This window comes from Parasteatoda tepidariorum, chromosome 2 (assembly GCF_043381705.1).
Source record: "Parasteatoda tepidariorum isolate YZ-2023 chromosome 2, CAS_Ptep_4.0, whole genome shotgun sequence".
Taxonomy (NCBI): domain Eukaryota; kingdom Metazoa; phylum Arthropoda; class Arachnida; order Araneae; family Theridiidae; genus Parasteatoda; species Parasteatoda tepidariorum.
In genome coordinates this window covers 58,276,362-58,295,527 of record NC_092205.1, presented here as the reverse complement: position 1 = coordinate 58,295,527, position 19,166 = coordinate 58,276,362, and the positions used below count along the sequence as shown (strand labels likewise).

The window sequence follows — 19,166 nt, the reverse complement described above, 5'->3', positions numbered from 1 at the left end:
GGAGCTACCTAAACGTCTAAAAAACGTTTAAGTGTTTGTATTGAATGCATTGAATTTTTTTTATATTTCGCGTTTATTTATGCATTGAATTTTTATGCATCGAATTTTCACGCTTTAAAATGCAGAATATTAGTGAAGCAATATTTGATAATTTATTTTGCTAATATGTTTCTTATTTAGCTAATGTTTTGATTTTTTCACCATGTACAATCTAAATAGCTAATATACTTTTTTAAAAGCCAATAAGAACATTGGTAGAATTCTTCTACATAAGTACAATACTGTGTCTTTGATGATAAAATACTATGTCTTTGATGATAATATATTATGTCTTTGTGCTAGAACATTGTGTTCATTGGCGAGCGAGCGCAGCGAGCCATGGTTCACGGCGTGAACCACATAGGATTGCGTAGCAATTCTCGGGGGTTGGCGAGCGTTAGCGAGCAGGGGGTGGAGCCTCCTAGTTTATATATATTTCGTATATTTTTGTATATTATATATATTTCGTATATTTTTGTATATTATATATATTTCGTATATTTTGTATATTATAAAGTAAAATGGGTTTCGGCAAGAAATTTGCTATTGAAATGATTTTTTTTTCTATTTTCGCTGGAGTTCTAGTGCGCTTTAACTTATTAGTAATGTAAAGGTTAAAAGGAAAAAAGTCAATGAGACTTTTCCCTGGCATTTTTTCTTTCGGTTCATGGAATGTGCGTCAAAAAGTAACATTTCAAAAGGTAGGGTTGAGTTTTTAAATAGTAGCAAGAGGAAATAAAATGTTTAACTGCGAGAAGAAAAATAGAAAATAACGGAAAGAAAAATATTTAAAAATGACAAAATTTAAGTTAGGTAAATAAGGAGATAACATAAATATTTTAAAAATTGCGTTTCTCAAATAGACAGAAAGAAAAAAAGAAAAAGGAAGATAAAAAAAGGAAAGAAAAATAATTTTATTTTTATCAAACCTAAAACGGAAGGAGAGTTAATTTTGAAGAAAAGGATCATTTTCAAAAAATGTAAGAGAGCAGATTTTCATCTGCATTCAAAGTTTATAAAAAAGGTGAGGCGACGGCATTTTGATGTTTGGCAAAAATAATATTATTTTTCTCCTTTTATCTTACTTAAAAAAAGTACTTTTTAAACTAATTATTTTGCTTCCTTATTTTCTTCTTTGTATAATTGTGTCTGTCGATTCATTTAAGTGGGAAAGTGGTCGAAAATTGTATTGGCGATAAATTCTATTAAGCTAAAAAATGGCGATAGTAATTCTGCTTGTAGTGCTGAGCTATCGATTTAAAATTTTCAGATCATCAGGCCAAGATAGTGATAAAATCCATTTTAGGGACTAATAAACAGTTGAAACGTGCAAAATCGAGGTCCGCTAGGGACTTAATGAGAGCTCTAGCTTGTTGAAAAATGGTGAAAAGTCGGCTACAAGACTTCCCCCACACAGATAAGAAAGCTATTGATAAAATAGCAGTGAAAGACATAATTATAAGACGATTTGTTTCTCTCAACCATAACTCTTGAAAATATAAATTTAGTTGGCAACAAAAAAATTATTTGTAGAATGTACAGACAGAAATCACTTTAAATAGTCATTCACTAGAAAATTAAGTTAACAAATTAATAGAATGTGTTGAATAGCTTTATGTCCATCTAAATGAAAAGAAATTCTGTGACCTTTTTATGATTTGGTACTTCCTTTCTTTTTTATGATCTGGTACCCTCTTAATGAACAGTATTAATTTAAGAATTGGAATAGGTACGTGAGTAGTACAATCGAACTGACTGTTTGGGGCAGAGGAGAAATAAGGTTTTGAACTCCTAAAACAAGAATTACTACATTAATCAAAATCGATTCAATGTTGAACCATAATATCTTTGAATCATAATGCCATGAAAATTTGCAGCAACATCAATAAAATGTTGAATTTAGTTGATTCCTAAATTTACTTATTTATAAACTTAGTTCAAGTTAAAATCGTGAAAGTGGAATTAAGTTGCTAGTAATATGGTTCGAATAAGACACCGGCGTAAAACTTCAGTTTATTTGTACAATGGTACGGCTCACACGGAGGTTTCTAAAAAATTAAAAGGGTAAAAGTCTGGCAAAATTACCGTACTATAGGTAATTAAATTTCTGGTACAAATAAAATAATTCCAATTAATAAAACCAAAATATACCATATTAAACCCACCCATTTGGCATTTTTTTCTCCTCATATCGTAACGGCTTACATGAAATTCTAGTTATCAAGGTTGCAGCTCTCATTACCACACATTTTGTAAAAAATACAAAGCAAAAAAATGAATTTAACTGAATAAATGGTTTTTTTCTGCCATGCTTCAAGATTTTTTGATATATTTACCAAATTTTAACAGATATTATAAAAACCAAAATTTATTGGTAATTTTACCAAAATCATTACCAAAGCGTTTCGGTAAAAATTACCGAGTTATTTGGTATCCCCATAGAGCCGGAAATACTGTAAACTTTACCTTATTCTGGTAGCTTTAATCATACTTTTTTTCTTAGTGCTGATTCCAAAATTTCTAAGCGAAAACATGAGTAAAAAAACTAATTCACTTTTGATTATTTTAAAAAAAAAAAAGATAAAAGTTTTTATGAAAGCTATTTTTCACTGCTGTTAAAGAAAAGGAAAGAAATCAATCAAGTAAAGTAAATGAGGCGTAGAAGTCCTCAAAGCGTTGCAGTCTGTTGTTTCATGTTTCTTTATGCTAATACTTTAAGTTCACTCACCGGTAAAATCAAACTCAGTTAGCGGTAAGTTTTGCTAGCTACCTTTCCTTCTTTTCAATGCTTATGTGACGTAAGGTTTGTTTTCAGTGTTAGTTAGAATTGCAATTTCAAACATAGAAAAGGGGGACAAAATGACCCGTGAAAAGTTAGCAACAGCGATCAGGAATTTTTTAATTGTTCAAGATGCAGTTTCCGATAAATTTAATAGATAATAATTAAATCTTAATGTATATAAATTGAATAAATGTATCTGAGTTATGGATTTGACAGGATGTATATTTTTGGAGCTTAAATTTAAAAAGAACACTACCATTTTTACAAAGAACGACTAAAATATGTCATCATCGAATTAACGATTCAAAAGTTACTGTGCAAGGTGGGATGGTTAACTTAGACAGTAAGGAGCGTCTTCTAGCAATATGTTAATACAGAGAAAAATATTCTGATACAATTGCTGTATTTTTCGGTAATAACTTTTCTGGTAACAAAAAAGGAAAAAACCAATATTTCTGGTATTAAAAACCAAAAATATACGGTAAATAAACCATTCATTTGGTAATTGTTCCACCAATTTTTTTCGGTTAACCGGCAATTTTAGTAATCAAAATTATCGTTCTTCTTACCACACATTTAATAAAAAATAGAAAATTGATTGAAAAGTAAATGTAACCGAATAAATATTTTTTATGCCATTTTCTAAAGCATCATGATAAAATTACCAAATTTTTACCCACTTTAGTGCATATTGTAACATTTTTAATTTTATCTAAATCAATATCAAAGTACTTTGGTAAGAATTGCCGTGCTTTTTGGTGTTCCCCTAGAGCCAGAAAAACGATAAATTTTACCATATTCAGGTAGACCAGACTTTTTTTTTCAGTGAATAGTGTTTCGAATTCGATTTTGATTTCATTAATATGGGTTAATTAATAGGCATAGTTGAAAGTTAATATAGGCATAGCTCGCTAGTTGAAAGCTAGTTTGATATTAATAGTGCTGAAGATACTATTAAAATTAAGTAATTTAATTTTTATTAAAAAAATGGGCTATACAAAATGTATAGGTATTTGTGTTATAAAAAATCCTATCATTAATTCTGTAAACTGATCAACAGCCTCACTTCCACCAAATACTAAGTAGTTCCTTTGAAACACTTTTGGTCTTGCGAAGCATTTTCCAATGCTCAAAATTTAATGGATAAAAAATAATGAATAAGCAAGAAATTATAGATATTATAATGTCATCATGGAGAAATCTTCAGAGGAAGGCATTGGCTCACATTGGGCTGTCTAACCAACTATGATGATGATGATAATATTATAACCGTCGTTGAACAGCCGACCCAAATTTATGGGTTTACGACTACTAATGTTCAACTCCGCAGCCTTGTAATTTTGAACCCAATCCAGAAGACTAGGGAACTCCTGTATCAAATATTGGGAGAAATTTGCCTTCATGGAGGACTTTTTGATGGTGCTAACCCGAATTTGCGCTACATGGAGAGGAAGACCGCGAGAACCTCCCACGGTTAGCCTGACGGCAAGGGGACTTCAACCCATGATCCGTCTACCACTGAGGTTACTTCACGTCAGCACTGTGGTCGGTGCAAGCCGGATTCGTATCGACTGGGATTTAAACCCGGTTCGTCTCATTGGAAGGCGAACGCTCTATCTTCAAAATTTAATGGACATGGATGATAAAATTGATCCTCTGAAAATCGAGTGAATTCTTTTCAAGAAAAATCATGGAAATCATCAGCATAATTATTAAACACCAATCATTTAAACAATTTAAAAAATGGTTTATTACATATTTAATTTATAGATTTTATAGCCATAAAAAATTAGAAACGTTTAAGCATTTTTAACTGATAAATTAAATCATATTGTGTTCCTCTTTTCCGCATATTTCATTTTTATTAGTTTGTGGTTAGTATCGTCGCCGGTGCCCTGAATTCCTCACATATCAGATCCACACTGTAAGCTTATGTGCAATCACAGCTGTCACTCAATCAATAGGGATTAACCTGTAAATTCTAAATCCTTTTTCTTCTGAAGTTGATTGATCTGATTTTTTTACTTAATTTTTTTTAATCCTCAGCTTTCTTGATAATCGTAAAATGTCTCTTAAAAACCTGTTAATGTGAGAGACATATTTAAATTTATCAACAGATAAGGGTATTAAATAACTAATATTACTTATAGAAACATTGTTTAAAAAGTACAGATTTAAAAAGTGCCCAGTTTAACGATGTTTTAAAATTCAAACAGAAATTTCTTAAAATCTTGCAACATAAAAAAGCTATTATTGCGAAATTTTTTATCGTTTGCATCAATACGACGAAATCTAAAACTTTTCATTAACTTTTTTTATGAACTTCACTTCCTGATTCAGTGAAAAAAGAAACTTCACTGGAATAGATTTTTTTTCAGCGAGACTATGGTGGAAAAAAGATTTTAAAAAAATGGTTCATATGGTGAATATGGACCAATGGTGAAAAAATTTCAACAATATTTTCCACAACTGGAATGGCCCATACCAATAAGCATTCATGCAAAAAGTAGACGCATTATGATTATTTAAGAAATATTTTTTAAAAACTGTTGTTGTAGTAAACTAATTTACTAATTAGTTTAATACAGCAGCAGTTTAAGATACCCGAAAACATTCTGAGACAAATTTTTTATATAGATTTATGTATGTATTGTATACTAAAATATGCTAATAATGCAGAAAAATATTAAAAAAAAGTTTCAAAAAAGTCTGGGGGAAAACTGATTAAATATTGACCTTTATGCAAAATCACATTACTTACTTACAATTTATTATTTTTTCCTTATTCTTGCTTTATAATACTCATAAAAATTCAACTTAGGGAATAAACTAAGCATTAGACATAACATTAATAATGATATTTTGCAGCAAATGTTGAAACTTAATTGACAAAAAGGACGAAAATTGGATTTAATTATTTCTATTTTAGCTGTAAATTATAAAATAATAGTTTAATTCACTAGTCCGCAGTCTAACTTTTAGAAAGCAATCTTGCAAAATTTCAAGTAATTTGAACTAAAATATTTCAAGATATTGTATTTATAATGAAGGAAAATAACCGAAAAATTTGTTTTGAGAAAAAGAAAATAAAGACGCATTTATCAACTTAATAACTAAAATAAGTGTGTTTCTTTTGTTAAATTTTTTTTAAACATTTCTCTTAATTTCTGTTCTGTTTAATGTAGAAATAAAACTCAAACGGTTTTCGAAAAAAGTCTTAAGTGTTTACTTTACGTAAAAAAACAGCAGAAAAATGATATTTTCTTTAAATTTGGCTCAAAAAAAGAAAGTTGAGTACCTTAATAGAAAATTAATAGAAATTAAAGGAAATTTAGAAGAAAAAAATTATTATTATTTTTTTTCTTTTCATTTGGTAAGCTTAAGTATGATTCTATTACTACTTCAAGCAGTTAGAATATACCTTGCTATTACTATTATTATTATTTTGTGTAACATGGTATTACACAATTTATCGTGTTAATGCATGATTAAGCAAAGAATTGGCGTGCTTTCGAAAAAAATTGAATGAATTTTGCTGCATTCAATACGAATCAACACACAATGAAATTATTCATGTACTTTTAAACCAGCAAAAAAGAAAGTGCAGAATTTAAAATCCATTAAAATAATTCATGAGAACTATGAAAGGTTCCGTCTGTTACGAAATAATATAGTCAGGAAGTTCAGAGGCAGCTGAAGATCACTATCAACGCCCCCAAAATTAAGTAATCATCATTCAATAAAATGGTCATTAGCATTGCCAGATCACATCAAGGGGGTGGACAAACATTTCTTACCGACTACGCATCTTCGAATAAACTACATGCTTATCGCGAAGATCTACTCCATTCCATATAGGATGACTACATCATTGGAAGTCGGAGGAATGGATTGAAGACATGCTTCAAAGACAAAAGAAGCTGTAATTGCGCGATTTCTTGTTACACCACTGTTTAATGATTCTTCGACCGAGTCCGTCGACTATGTCGAGTTCTTATCTGGACGATATCATCGCTTCAGATCTTACAACAGAAGCATCTCTTGGTGTCGAAAGGGTTGGCAAGGAAATGAAATCGTTACGCATAAAAATATGCGTATCGTTTTCTTTGTCCTTTCTTTTACCTGTCCTCGAAAACTATCAGACCACAATTCAGTATACGTTGATCAAATGCTTATGAAACAAAATTAAATTAATATTTTCTAATAGAATGAATTGTGAAAAGCGATTATGTATCATTTTAGTATCTAATTATGAAGTTGAATCGTTGATTTCAAGACGCTATATTGTAAAGTTTTCTAAATGTATGATGAGGTATAAGGATATTCCTTTTTGCTAAAACTATATATTTCTAAATTATTGGCTAAAAATAATTTCGAAGCGAAGCCTGAATAAAGTAAAAGTCCCACACCATTTAGTTTAAACTACGTAAAATTCGTACATTTTCGGTGATTTTAAAAGCTAACACTTCTAAACTATTTTAACTTTTACCACTCAGTATAAACTCTAAAAAGTTGTTTCTATTTCTATTGACAAAGTTTTCATTTATTGATTTATTTACTGTAGACATATATTATAAAAACCAACATACGTTATTCATTCATAAAAATCATTCCGCTAATGTGGTAAAATAGTAAAAACTGAATCAATTAAGAGTTTAGCATTTGGAATACTTAGCTATTTGTTTTAACTAACTTTATTACATTGAATTAGAACTTAAAAAGTAAATTTAACTTCGAATGTATCTTACAAATTTCTCTTTTAATCTATAGCATTTACTGAAAAATAAAGATTTTATTAAATTGTCGTGATTCTTAAAATAAAAAAAAACATGTTAAAATTAATTATAGCGGAAGTAACTACTTTATAAAACAATGATATTATTCAATTAGTATTTAAAAAGGTATGTAATATTTTGCCGAGAGTTCAAACAGCTAAGGACAAAATTAAAAACAATTTCAAAAGCATATTGAAATTATACATATTTTTTTTAGATTAAATGCCCTTTTTAAACATAGAGTATTTGAGCTATGCGAGCTATTATTAAAAGATAAAAATAAAGAAATAAAAATGAATTTCGGCAAAAAGATTCGTAATAGAATTGTTTGTTTACAGCGGCATTCGCAAATTTAATCACAGGTGCATGTTTGGAAAAACGTGTGGAATAGGAAGCAGTTTATACACGAACACACCAGACTGCTCGTCTTTAATGAAAAACTTTCTGGGAAGCAACCTTTGTAAAACAAGTTTCTCCGAGCTTGACGAAATAAGGTACATATTAGCCTGTAATTTATACAGTCCGTTGAATTCCTTATGATAAACAGAAGTCAGTTCATTTACCTTACACTTAAAAAATGCTGAATTATAACTGGAATTACTTTAGAGGTACCAAACATAGTGGGAAATTAAACGAAAGACATCATTTAATATTAATGAATTATGTCGTAGTTGAAATTTCTAAAAACTGTAATATCAAAACTTAAAAAATAAAATGCAATTTCTGCAAGTAATAAAATATCTAATCAATTCTATTGGCGGTTGAAATCAATCATGATAAATACAGCCAGACAAATGGAACAAAGGTCAAGAATTTATTAAAAGTTTAATTAAAGTCAATTCTTTTATTATGAACTGATATGAGATTGCATAGTATATATTAACAACTATTGTCTAAGCGTTCTTAAAACGAAAAAATTTGAAAAACTATCAATCTACTGATATGTGATTAACTATTATGCGAGCACAATTTTAGAGGATTTTGACAATCTATTAAACTTGCATTTAAAATATAAAAGAAAATTGGTTGCAAATCAAAATAAAGTAATAAGCTAAGGGGGACCATGGCGTTCAGGGGATAGAGGTTTTGCCACCCAATAAGGTGACCCAGGTTCAAATGCCAAAAGTGGCTCATTGATACAGATTTTGCTCTGGGTCCCCCCAACCACAGTGCTGACGTAAAATATCGTCAGTGGTAGGCCTTCCCCCTTACCGTTGAGCTAACCGTGAGAGGTGTTTGTGGTTTTTCTCTACATGTAACGCAAAAGTTTGTTAGTCCAATCAAAAAGAGTCCAGCATGAGGCTATTTTGTCCCAATTCTTGATCCAGGAATTACCGTGTTTTCTGCATTGGGTGCAAAATTACAAGGCTGAGGAGTTGAACATTAATTGATGTTTGGAAAATTTAAAATTGTGCTAGAATATAATTTATTACGATTGTTTGATTTTTGATATTTATTATTCAACTTTTTCAATGCAACCAGTCATTTAATTACATTGATATCCAATATAAATCTAAGTACTTATCTCATATTCAGACTAAATATTAATGTACTTAAATTATGAATATAAAATGATGAATTCTGCGGATGTTGCTGTTTTGTTCGTGATAAATTAATTCTTCATTAAGATTTGTATGGTTTTAAATATTTTTCTTACAATTCATTCGTATTTTCGGGCATTATCGATTATGGATACAAAAATCTTCATTGTTTGAATTCTAACAAATATTTTAAAATTTCCAACGAATATATATCTACACAATTAAAACAGTCAACCTAAGCACATCTGAACTCAAATAGTATGAGTATCAGTCAGACGACCGCTAAAGTTTTGACAAAGTAAAAATGTCAGGAAAAGGATTAAAGATTTCCCAAAAGATGCCGGATGAAAGATGAAGATAAAACAAGCGCGGCATGGGTGAAATGACCGAGGGTCGTGCGCCGTCATGGTTGGCCAGTGAACCGAGAAGACATCCTCCAGTTGCTCTTGTGGACTGTCCGTGAGAAATTTAAGTGAGAGGATACAGGTGCACACATTTCTATTTCAGTGGTTTTACCCAATCCTGATTTGTGTCACCTCCCAAATTGAATGACGACTCTCCAAGCGTCCCCTCAAGTGCGAAAGTTTTAGGGTGGCGGATATGCTGATTGATTAGGCAGCTAATTTTCCAATGTGAGTGAAGAGAGATGTTAAGTAAACTGGAGAAACGAGTTATTTTACAGTCTGATGAAACTGTGTGCTAATTGGCAATGAGTTTGAAATCGGGCGCGTAATTGCCTGACTTTTTTTTTTATGGTTCTACCTTGCGAACTTTTTTTATTATTTTTTTTTATTCAAACGACTGCTTAGAATTCATTTGGAAATTTTAATAAAATAGTGACTCGAAATCATAAATGTGCATAGTAGAATGAGAAGTTCTGTAGCTTTTTTCGTCGACGAAATTATGAGTTTCAGAGAATAAAAAAAATTATATTTGCAATGATTTAAGCGCGTAAACCCAAATCTCGGTCGCATTTACTTGAAGACAAAAACCATAATTCTTGAAAGAAGATATGTCTTGATACAATAGAACATTTTAGACAAGATTAATACAAAAATTGTTTAAAAAAAAGCAAAAAAAAATTTTTTTTTTGCTGTTGAAGATGAATAAACAATATAACTTGGTTATCTTACTGATTTTAAGAGCTATTTATTTAAGAACTGTTTTATTTAAGAACTGTTTTATTTAAGAACTGTTTTATTTAAGAGCTGTTTTTATTTAAGAGCTGTTTCATTTACTTTATTTTTTTTATTTTCAATGAGCTGCACAATCGGTCTTGCCGATGAACAGACCTAGTGCCTTCTCCAAAGGTGGTATCCACTCTTTCAGGACCATTTCATTTGATAAAAAAGGTAATAATTTAAATTGCTTTATATCCATACAAATATTTTTAAAGAATTTAAAAGCAAAAACTTTTGCGCCAATAATCTTGAACTTGCCACGTACCGCAAATGATACTCGTATCAGTGATTTGGGGACCTCCGGTACGTGTACAAGGATACATAAATTAATCGTACAATTTATGACGCAGCAATAATAGAAATAATTAAATCCCTTGGAATAAAATGAACGGTACAACGAATAAAAAAGACAATTTTTCATAATTAAAATAAAGAAACAAATGAAAAATATCTATTCTTATTTTATAGGAATTCCCTTGGCTTTCTTTTCCTGCTAACCTTAATTACTTGATTTTATTTAAAATGTATTATTTATTTAAAATTTTAGTTAAAATTTTTGTTGATTATAATTACTTTTATATTTTAAATTAAAACCTTTTAAATAGAACTTTTTAACTACTATTTACATAAATTAACTATTTCTATTTATATAANTAACCTTAATTACTTGGTTTTATTTAAAATGTATTATTTATTTAAAATTTTAGTTAAAATTTTTGTTGATTATAGTTACTTTTATATTTTAAATTAAAACCTTTTTAAATAGAACTTTTTAACTACTATTTACATAAATTAACTATTTCTATTTATATAATTAAATTTTTTGATTTAATTTTTTTAATTAACTTAACTAAAATGTTTTTGTTTAACTAAAAGATGCAAGGGTGTTTGAAAGCTTCATTTACTTTAAAATAAAATCATTAATTTACATAAACTGAGGTTCATCGTTCTTCAATGAAGGCAGATTTACAATGGAATCGACAAAGAATTGGACATAAATTAAATTAACTCCTACCATCAAAAATGTCATATGATTTATGTATCCGCTGATTGAATAAAATAAACCAGACGTCACGAAAACTTACGAGCAGTTTGCATTCAAAGCATTAATTTAGGGGTGTAGTCTCCTAATGCTCCAAAATGAGATTTTTATTTCATTTTTTTCAAAATAATTTTCGAATATATTCACATTTATAACATTCAGAAATATATTCATTTTTTCTAATATTTGCTATGGAATAATTTGTTTAAAAAAATATGTCTTCATTTCAAGCAATATTTTTTTCCTAAAATATAACACTTTAAAACGAGCAAGGGAGCAAAATTTACTGGATTTGCGTTTCTATTAATGACAATGATCCTGCAATTGTTTTGTAATTTTCCATTTTAAAATCTAGTCATTTTAGATAGAACGTTTTGTGAAATTCATTCATATTTTCAAAGAACATATCGTTATATATTCAAATTAAGATCTTAAAGGAATTTCCTATTTTCTAATATTTTAAAATTTTTTACTTGTTAATCATTGCTACAGAATAATTTGTTTGCAAAAATTTGTCTTTATTTACTTGCAATATTTTTTTCTGAAATATAGTGCTTTGAAAAGAGCTGCAGAACATTATTTACTGAATATACGTTTCTATAAATGACGATTTTCCAGGAATTTTTTTTATTTTTATTATTTTCTGTATTGAATTTTTTTTTTTTTCGGTAACTACCTTTGAGTAAGAAATATCGTAGTTTGGGAAAAAAAATCATGTTTTAATAGCGTATCATAAGAAATTCAGGTGCAAAAGTATGTAAGGTAAGTATTCTAACTTGAAGATTATATATGTTTTTTAAAAATTTCATAGAAATATAAAACTTTAATGTACGAAAATCAAAATGTTTCACGAAAGAAAGTATTACAAAGCAATGCATTTTATCAATGACGACATTATTCTTGAAAAACGTTTGAAGATCAGAAGGTAAACATGACTTGGACACCATTCAAGAAATTCAATTTAAAAAAAAAAACATTTTTTAATTTAAACGTATTGCGCTGCATTCAATAGTTTAATAAAAACGGTTAAAATATTTTCATGAAAGGGCAGCTAATTGTGAGTAAAATCTAGTTTGGAAAAAGTCTACTCTAATAATCATGCTAACATAAAGAAATACTTCTAAAAACGGTAATCATATGCAAATTTAATTTCCGTATAAATCTGTTCTAATTAAATGCATAGATTAAATGCACTAGTACTTCACAGATGAGCACTTTTCCCAAAATGTTATTTTCTTTAAAAAAAAAACATTCAAAAAACATGTAACAGCTTTCAACATGTAAGATTCTTAAAATAATTATATGTTTTGGCCTTTGTGATAACATGAATATATTTTTATATCAATCGATTTTTTTCAAGTAAAGAGAAAGAAATATGTATGTGTGTGTGTGTTATAAAAATTAGAGATCTTTAGTTCACATTTTCATAAATAATTTTGGAAATCAAAATTTTTGGTAAAAGGAATGGTTTAAGAAATGTATGTTTTAGTTATATAACCAGAACTATGGGTTTCTTTTTTTAGAAATTTCATTAACATACAGCGCGGTAATTACACCAAAATTGCTTTCTCCGTGTATAAAATAACATTACCAAAAAGAAACCAATAACAAAAATCTAAATAAAAAAATAAATAATATGTTAATTGCTACCTTCTATTCTGATTTATTTTTAAATATGAAATTAAAATTAAAGTAAAAATGAAAGAAAGGAACATTAAGTGGCAATTACATCATACTTCTAACTAATATTATGAAAATAATTTCACCTGAAGCCATATTTCAGGACAGGAATGCATTTCTGATTTCAGTGGCATGCATGATTTCCATTTAAAACTCAAAAAATGCGTTCAATTTTAATCAATCACATGAAAGGCACAAATGATGTTTTGATAACATTGAATCACTCGAAAACCAAACAAAAACATGCTCGTAGCTGGTAGTTGTAGAATGTAACTCTAACTACTGACAGGCTTCGAGAAGCCACACAGGTGCACGTTCCGTCTGGTTATACACACACAGAGGTACTATTTTATGCTTTGATGGAAAGAAGAAAAAATAAATATAGCAAATGAACTTCGGAATGATGGCGTTCAAAACGGTATTAAAAAAGGAGAGCCCCTTAGAGTAGATATAATACTGAAAAATGATGCAAAAAAAAAAAAACTCGTAAATATTTCAAGTATACCAAGCAATGATACATATTTTGATTTATAAAAGTAACATTCAAAATTTTTTGTTTTAAACATTCTTGGGTGTTCATCGTCGTAGAGTTAACATGATCGTTTTAATCAGTTATTTACTTTTCATTTGTCGCGACGTCTTAACACTAAGAAAAAAAGCATGGTCAAAACTACCAGAATATGATTTTAAATTTAACGTGTTATCTATGGGAATACTAGAAAGCGTGGAAATTTTTACCGAAGTGCTTTAATGATGATTTTGTTTAAATTAACCATAAAATAAAGTGTTATAATATGAGATAAAATTTAGTTAATGAGGCAAAATTTGGTGATTTTATCATAATAAAAGCTTAGTAGAGCATGGCATAAAAACAATTTATTCGGTTAAATTTACTTTTTAATTTTGTACTTTTTTAAAAATGTTTGTTAAAAAGAACTATAATACTGAAAACCAGAATTTCCTGTAAATCGTTACCATATAAAAGAAAAAATCATCAAACTCTTTACCAGAAATGTCAATACGGTAAGTTTACTAGAATTTTATTTTTCCGTGTATCTTAAAAGGCTACAGGGATCTATTTTATTTATTTGAATCGCTCCATTTCAATTTAACTCTATTTAGAAAACCCAAAAAAAACCTGAAGACTTGTTAAAAAGCCAACGACCGGTAGAATAGAACAGCAATGCACTTTTTTCCTGAATAATTTTCTTTTTTTAATGATCTTAAAATTCTTTTTCACAAAATTTTGACTGAAATAAAATAAAAATTAAATGAGTATAATGTCTTGCACTCTTATAATCTTATAAATAATAATCTTGAAACAATGGAAGTATAATTGGAGAAATAAAATTGTTAATTGATACAAAACTTGTAGTTATAAGTAAGTCTCATAACTTTTTGATCAATGAACGCTTTAATTCGCATTAGCTTATTATCATTTAAAATTGTAAGAGCAAAAATTCATACATGCTTTGAAAGAAGTAGATAATTAGGCAGAAATTAAAAATACTTTATGACCTTAATAATCTAATAATTCATTATTATTTAAAATTGCAAGAGCAAAATTCATTTCTTCTTGAAAAAGTTTAACAATTGGACCGAATTTAATTACTCAAGGATAATAAAAAAGAAAAGGAATGATATTCATGGAAATTCACATTCATATTTCAAAATGTTAAATTTAAAAATAAATAAAAAAAATTAATTTTCTTTCAAAACAAATTTTAAATTTTTTATTTTTAAAACTTTTAAAAGCTAACAGCATGAAGATTTAAACTAAGAAGAAAAAGTAAGCCGAAATTTTTTTTTGGATTTATTTACATATTATTTAGTTTAAATATCACCATAATTCGAAAATTCACCAGATTTTCTAGAAATAAATAGTTTTACGGGTAAATTTCTAGGGAAAAAAATATAGTTCGACGAAATCTTTTTAAAGAAGCAAGAAATCTATTTACATTTCGAATCCTTAAAGCATTTTACAAATGAACAATATTATTTATTATATAATTTTATTAATTTCTTGAAAAAAAGTTTAGCTAAGTTTTATTTGTTCTCACATAAATTTTAAAAGGACTCATTACTGTATTAAAGATAAATAGTAATTTAAAAATGACAATGGAAAAATTAGATATCTATATAATTATTTTAGGATTCTTTTCAATTAAATTAAAAATGAGATTTTCATTGAATATACTTAAAAAAATTTTTTTTGGAAAGTTTTCCAAAGAAAAAAATAGGATTTAGATGACGTATTTAAACACAAAACTCATATTTTGTATAAAAATAAAGTTTATAAGTCTTAAAAGCTGGCTTAAATCTCTAACAATAGCTTTAGAATAAAACTGGACAATATATTGATGTATCGTATGATACGGACACTTTTAAACATCGTGATCATGATATTTTAAAAATTAATTTGACTATATAAATCCTAAATATCAATTGTTACGGTAAATATCGAGTGTAAGAAAATTATCGACATGGATAATATCGTGATAATTATTAATAAGGATAATCGTCGAATACCATATTACTTCAGTTAAATACATTTGAATAATGAAAATATCGACTATTGTAAAAACTAATTATATTGGGAAAATATCGCGATGCATCACTAAATATTAATACTTGCTGACGATAGATCGCGATTTCGAAATTCCAGTATCGTTCAAATCTACAATATCAGGCACATCGAAGAGGTACAGAGCAGATATTCGAAACCCTAAACAAATAACTCTATCGTTATGTATGCTCTTGGTTTATGAAAAAAAGCTGTTTTTTTTTCCTCTCTTTCATACATTTAAGTATTTTTAACTTAAAGTCTAAAGTATTTTTTTCCTCGCTATTAATGAGAAAAAAGGGACGATTTAATCAGAAAACTATTTTAAGAATCTATTTTAAGTTTCAAGAAACTATTAAGAAAACTATTTTAAGAAACTATTTTATAATAACAAATTTGTTCAATATTTTTTTTTCTTTAAAATTAAAGTTTTCTTTTAATACAAAATAAAATATATCCAGGCACTATTTTTCTGGTAGTTAAAACTCAAATTTGATTGATTTAGGTTAGGTTTGATTGATTTAGGTCATTTGATTGTGGTTGAAACTGCCAAAATATGGTAAAAATAACCGTATTTTTGGCTCTATGGGAACACCGAAAATCTAGATTATTTTTACCGAAGTGCTTTGGTAATGATTTTAGTAAAATTAATAATAAAATATGGTTTTATAATATGTGATTAAATTTGGTAAATGCGGTAAAATTTGGTGATTTTATCATGATACCTCAGATAAATTTCATTTATTCCATTAAATTTACTTTTTAATTTTGTATTTTTTACTACGTAATAATAACTATAATAACTTTTGTACGTATGGTAATAACTATAATTTTGAAAACTAAAAGTTTCGGTACATATGAACCACTAACATATGAACGAAAAAATTACCTTCTGAATGGTTTAAACATTTTGGTTCTTATTACAAAAATTAAGCTTTTGTTTTCTTTTTTTCTTTACTAGAAATATTATTATCATACAGTTTAAACAGAATTTCTTTCTCTGTGCATGAATCGCGATAAAAAACTTACTAATCATACAATAGCCACTTATTGTAATATATCCGCATGCAAAATCATGGATATTTTCCTTGATAAAACAAATTTCCCAGATATACACTGAATATTAGATGAGGATACTTATTTTTACGTATATTAGCGAAACGAGAATTCAAAGATCCAGAAGATTAACTAATTTATAAATTAATTATTAATTATTTCATATTATTATGCATGGTCGCAAGGAATAGTCGAAAGCCATAAATGAAACCAGTTGAGACGTTAATTAGTTTAAGCTTTATTAAAGCTGAATTAGAACGAATCAGATGCTAAAAGACTGTAATTAGAGATGCGAAAATTAAATTTACTTAATTATAAACTAATTTTAGTGATTTCTAATCAAATTCGGTTATTATATAGAAAGCTATAAACATTACTTATATAAGGTTATTTTATACAAAACTGATTCTTCAGGATGAGAGAAACTTTATGCAGGTTTGAAAAGATTGGTGGCATTTTTTAAAAGAGTGAAGTTTTCGGTTTATATATATTATGAAAAACACGGGTTTTCAGAATGCGTTCTTTTCCATCTTTTTTACCTTCAACAGTTTCCCCCTGTTGCTATAGTTTTCCAAAGATGATTTTCTACATTTACTGAATTATCGCTTAGAACCTTTTTCCATTAAGCTCTTTTTATGAACCATGCAAAGCGTATTTTTTTTAAAAAATAAAATAATATAAATCAGCTTAGAAATATTGTTACAGTTAAGTGTCAAGATTAGGGGAAATTTTTCTTCGTCGACGCAATATTGCTGGTAAAATTACCGCACTGACATTTCTCATTAAAAAAAAAAAACACAATTATGATTAATCAAAAAAAAAAAACTATGCGGTATTTAATTCATTCATTTGGTCATTTTTTCGTTTATATAGTAGCGGTTTAACGTAAATTCTGGCTTTTTAAATTATAGCTCTTACTACCACATTTAGTAAAAAATAAAAAACTGAAATGAAAATTCAAAATAAATGATTTTTATGCCATGCTCTAAGGGATCATGATAAAATAACCAAATTTTATGACATTTACCAAATTTTATCACATATTATGAAAATATATTATAGTTAATTTTATCAAAGTCATTTCCAAAGCGCTTTAATGAAATTTACGAAGTTTTTTGATATTCCATAGAGCTAGAAACATGGTAAATTTTACCATCTTCTGGTAGTTTTGACCATACTTTTTTCTTCAGTGTAGGTTAGTAAAATTAAGTGAAATGTACTTCAAAATTAATACATTGTACTTGTAATCCTAAAATTTAGGCATCCTCGTGAAAGTTTGCTACATTTTATGTCAAAATGAAACATTTAAAATTTTTTTAAATTTAAAATTTAAATTTTTTTTAAAATTTGCAATTTTTTTAAATTTCTTTTTCCGACTCCTCTAAAAATAATTGGTTAAAAAATTTAAATCACTAATATGGATATTTTCCCAAGTAAATATGTTGTAACTTTATAGAAAGTGTTCAAAATTTTTTACTATATAGATTAGTTGAGTGAGCAATTTGGAACCAAAACTATTTAATTTCTTCCTAACATTAAACAAAATAAACATTTCCCCCCCCCATTTCTTTTTAGTTTTTTTACTCACTTTTAAAATTTATTAATACAAAACTTCATCTAAGAATTTTCTTTCGATTTTAACAAAACAGAATCATGACATTTGCAAAATCGTTTAAAACAATTTCTTATAGATGAATCGACTTACCAATGTGGAAACAACAATAAATTTTGTTACTTCATTCTGAGATTAATCAAAATAAACAACTTTTCATTTTCATTTCATAGACTCATTTTCATAAAATCAATTAAACTAAAACTATTTGGAAAATTTTAGACTGTTTTGTTACAAAAAAGTGTTATAGCTTGAACAAAAGAGTACAAAAATATGCATAATTAAAAAATTAACTTACCAACGTTGAAACAACAATAAAGTTATCCACTTCATCCTGAGATTGATCAAAATAAACAGTTTCTTCAATTTCTTCTTCTTCTTCCGTGGCTTCCATTATTATTTATTTTATTTTAGAACGAGTAGTAGCTTCAATAAATTGCACATAATGGCTAAACAAAAAGTGGAAAAGTTTACTTTTCTTCCACTGTTGAAAAAAACTGAAAAATCTGAAATTTCAGAAACAAGCAAGATAAATGCACAATTTTCCTCAAGTGTATGTTGAGGAACTTCGTGAAATGAAATGTTAGAAAATATGCTGAGACAGGCAAACGATTTTTAACTAAAAAGAAAATTTCGGCAATATCATGCTAGCCTGAAATAAACATTTAAAATCCACAGTTAACACCGGCTCTTTCAATATCCTTGCAGTTAAATTCACATATTTCACTGACACAGCCTTGCTTCAATAATAATTGGGTGTAAAAATTCGTTTAAGATCATAATTTATAGTTTGCAGTTAATTGCACGTTTGCAGTTAAATTCTCGTAAAATGCACTTTTGAGAAATATTTTTTTTCTTCTCATTTAGCTGAAATAAGTATATACATTTTCAATTC

At 27.8% G+C, this 19,166-nt stretch overlaps 1 protein-coding gene across 1 annotated transcript in view; it reads right to left on the bottom strand.

The window, feature by feature from the left end:
* The window catches only part of LOC107437276 (death-associated protein kinase 1), a 105,414-nt gene extending 86,604 nt beyond the window's left edge, over window positions 1–18,810 (bottom strand). The window contains exon 1 of the mRNA XM_071177634.1: window positions 18,570–18,810. Within this exon, the coding sequence (XP_071033735.1) occupies window positions 18,570–18,665 (96 nt within the window). The 5' untranslated portion in view covers window positions 18,666–18,810. The remainder of the gene's footprint in view (window positions 1–18,569) is intronic.
* Between the last annotated feature and the right edge of the window lie 356 nt (window positions 18,811–19,166).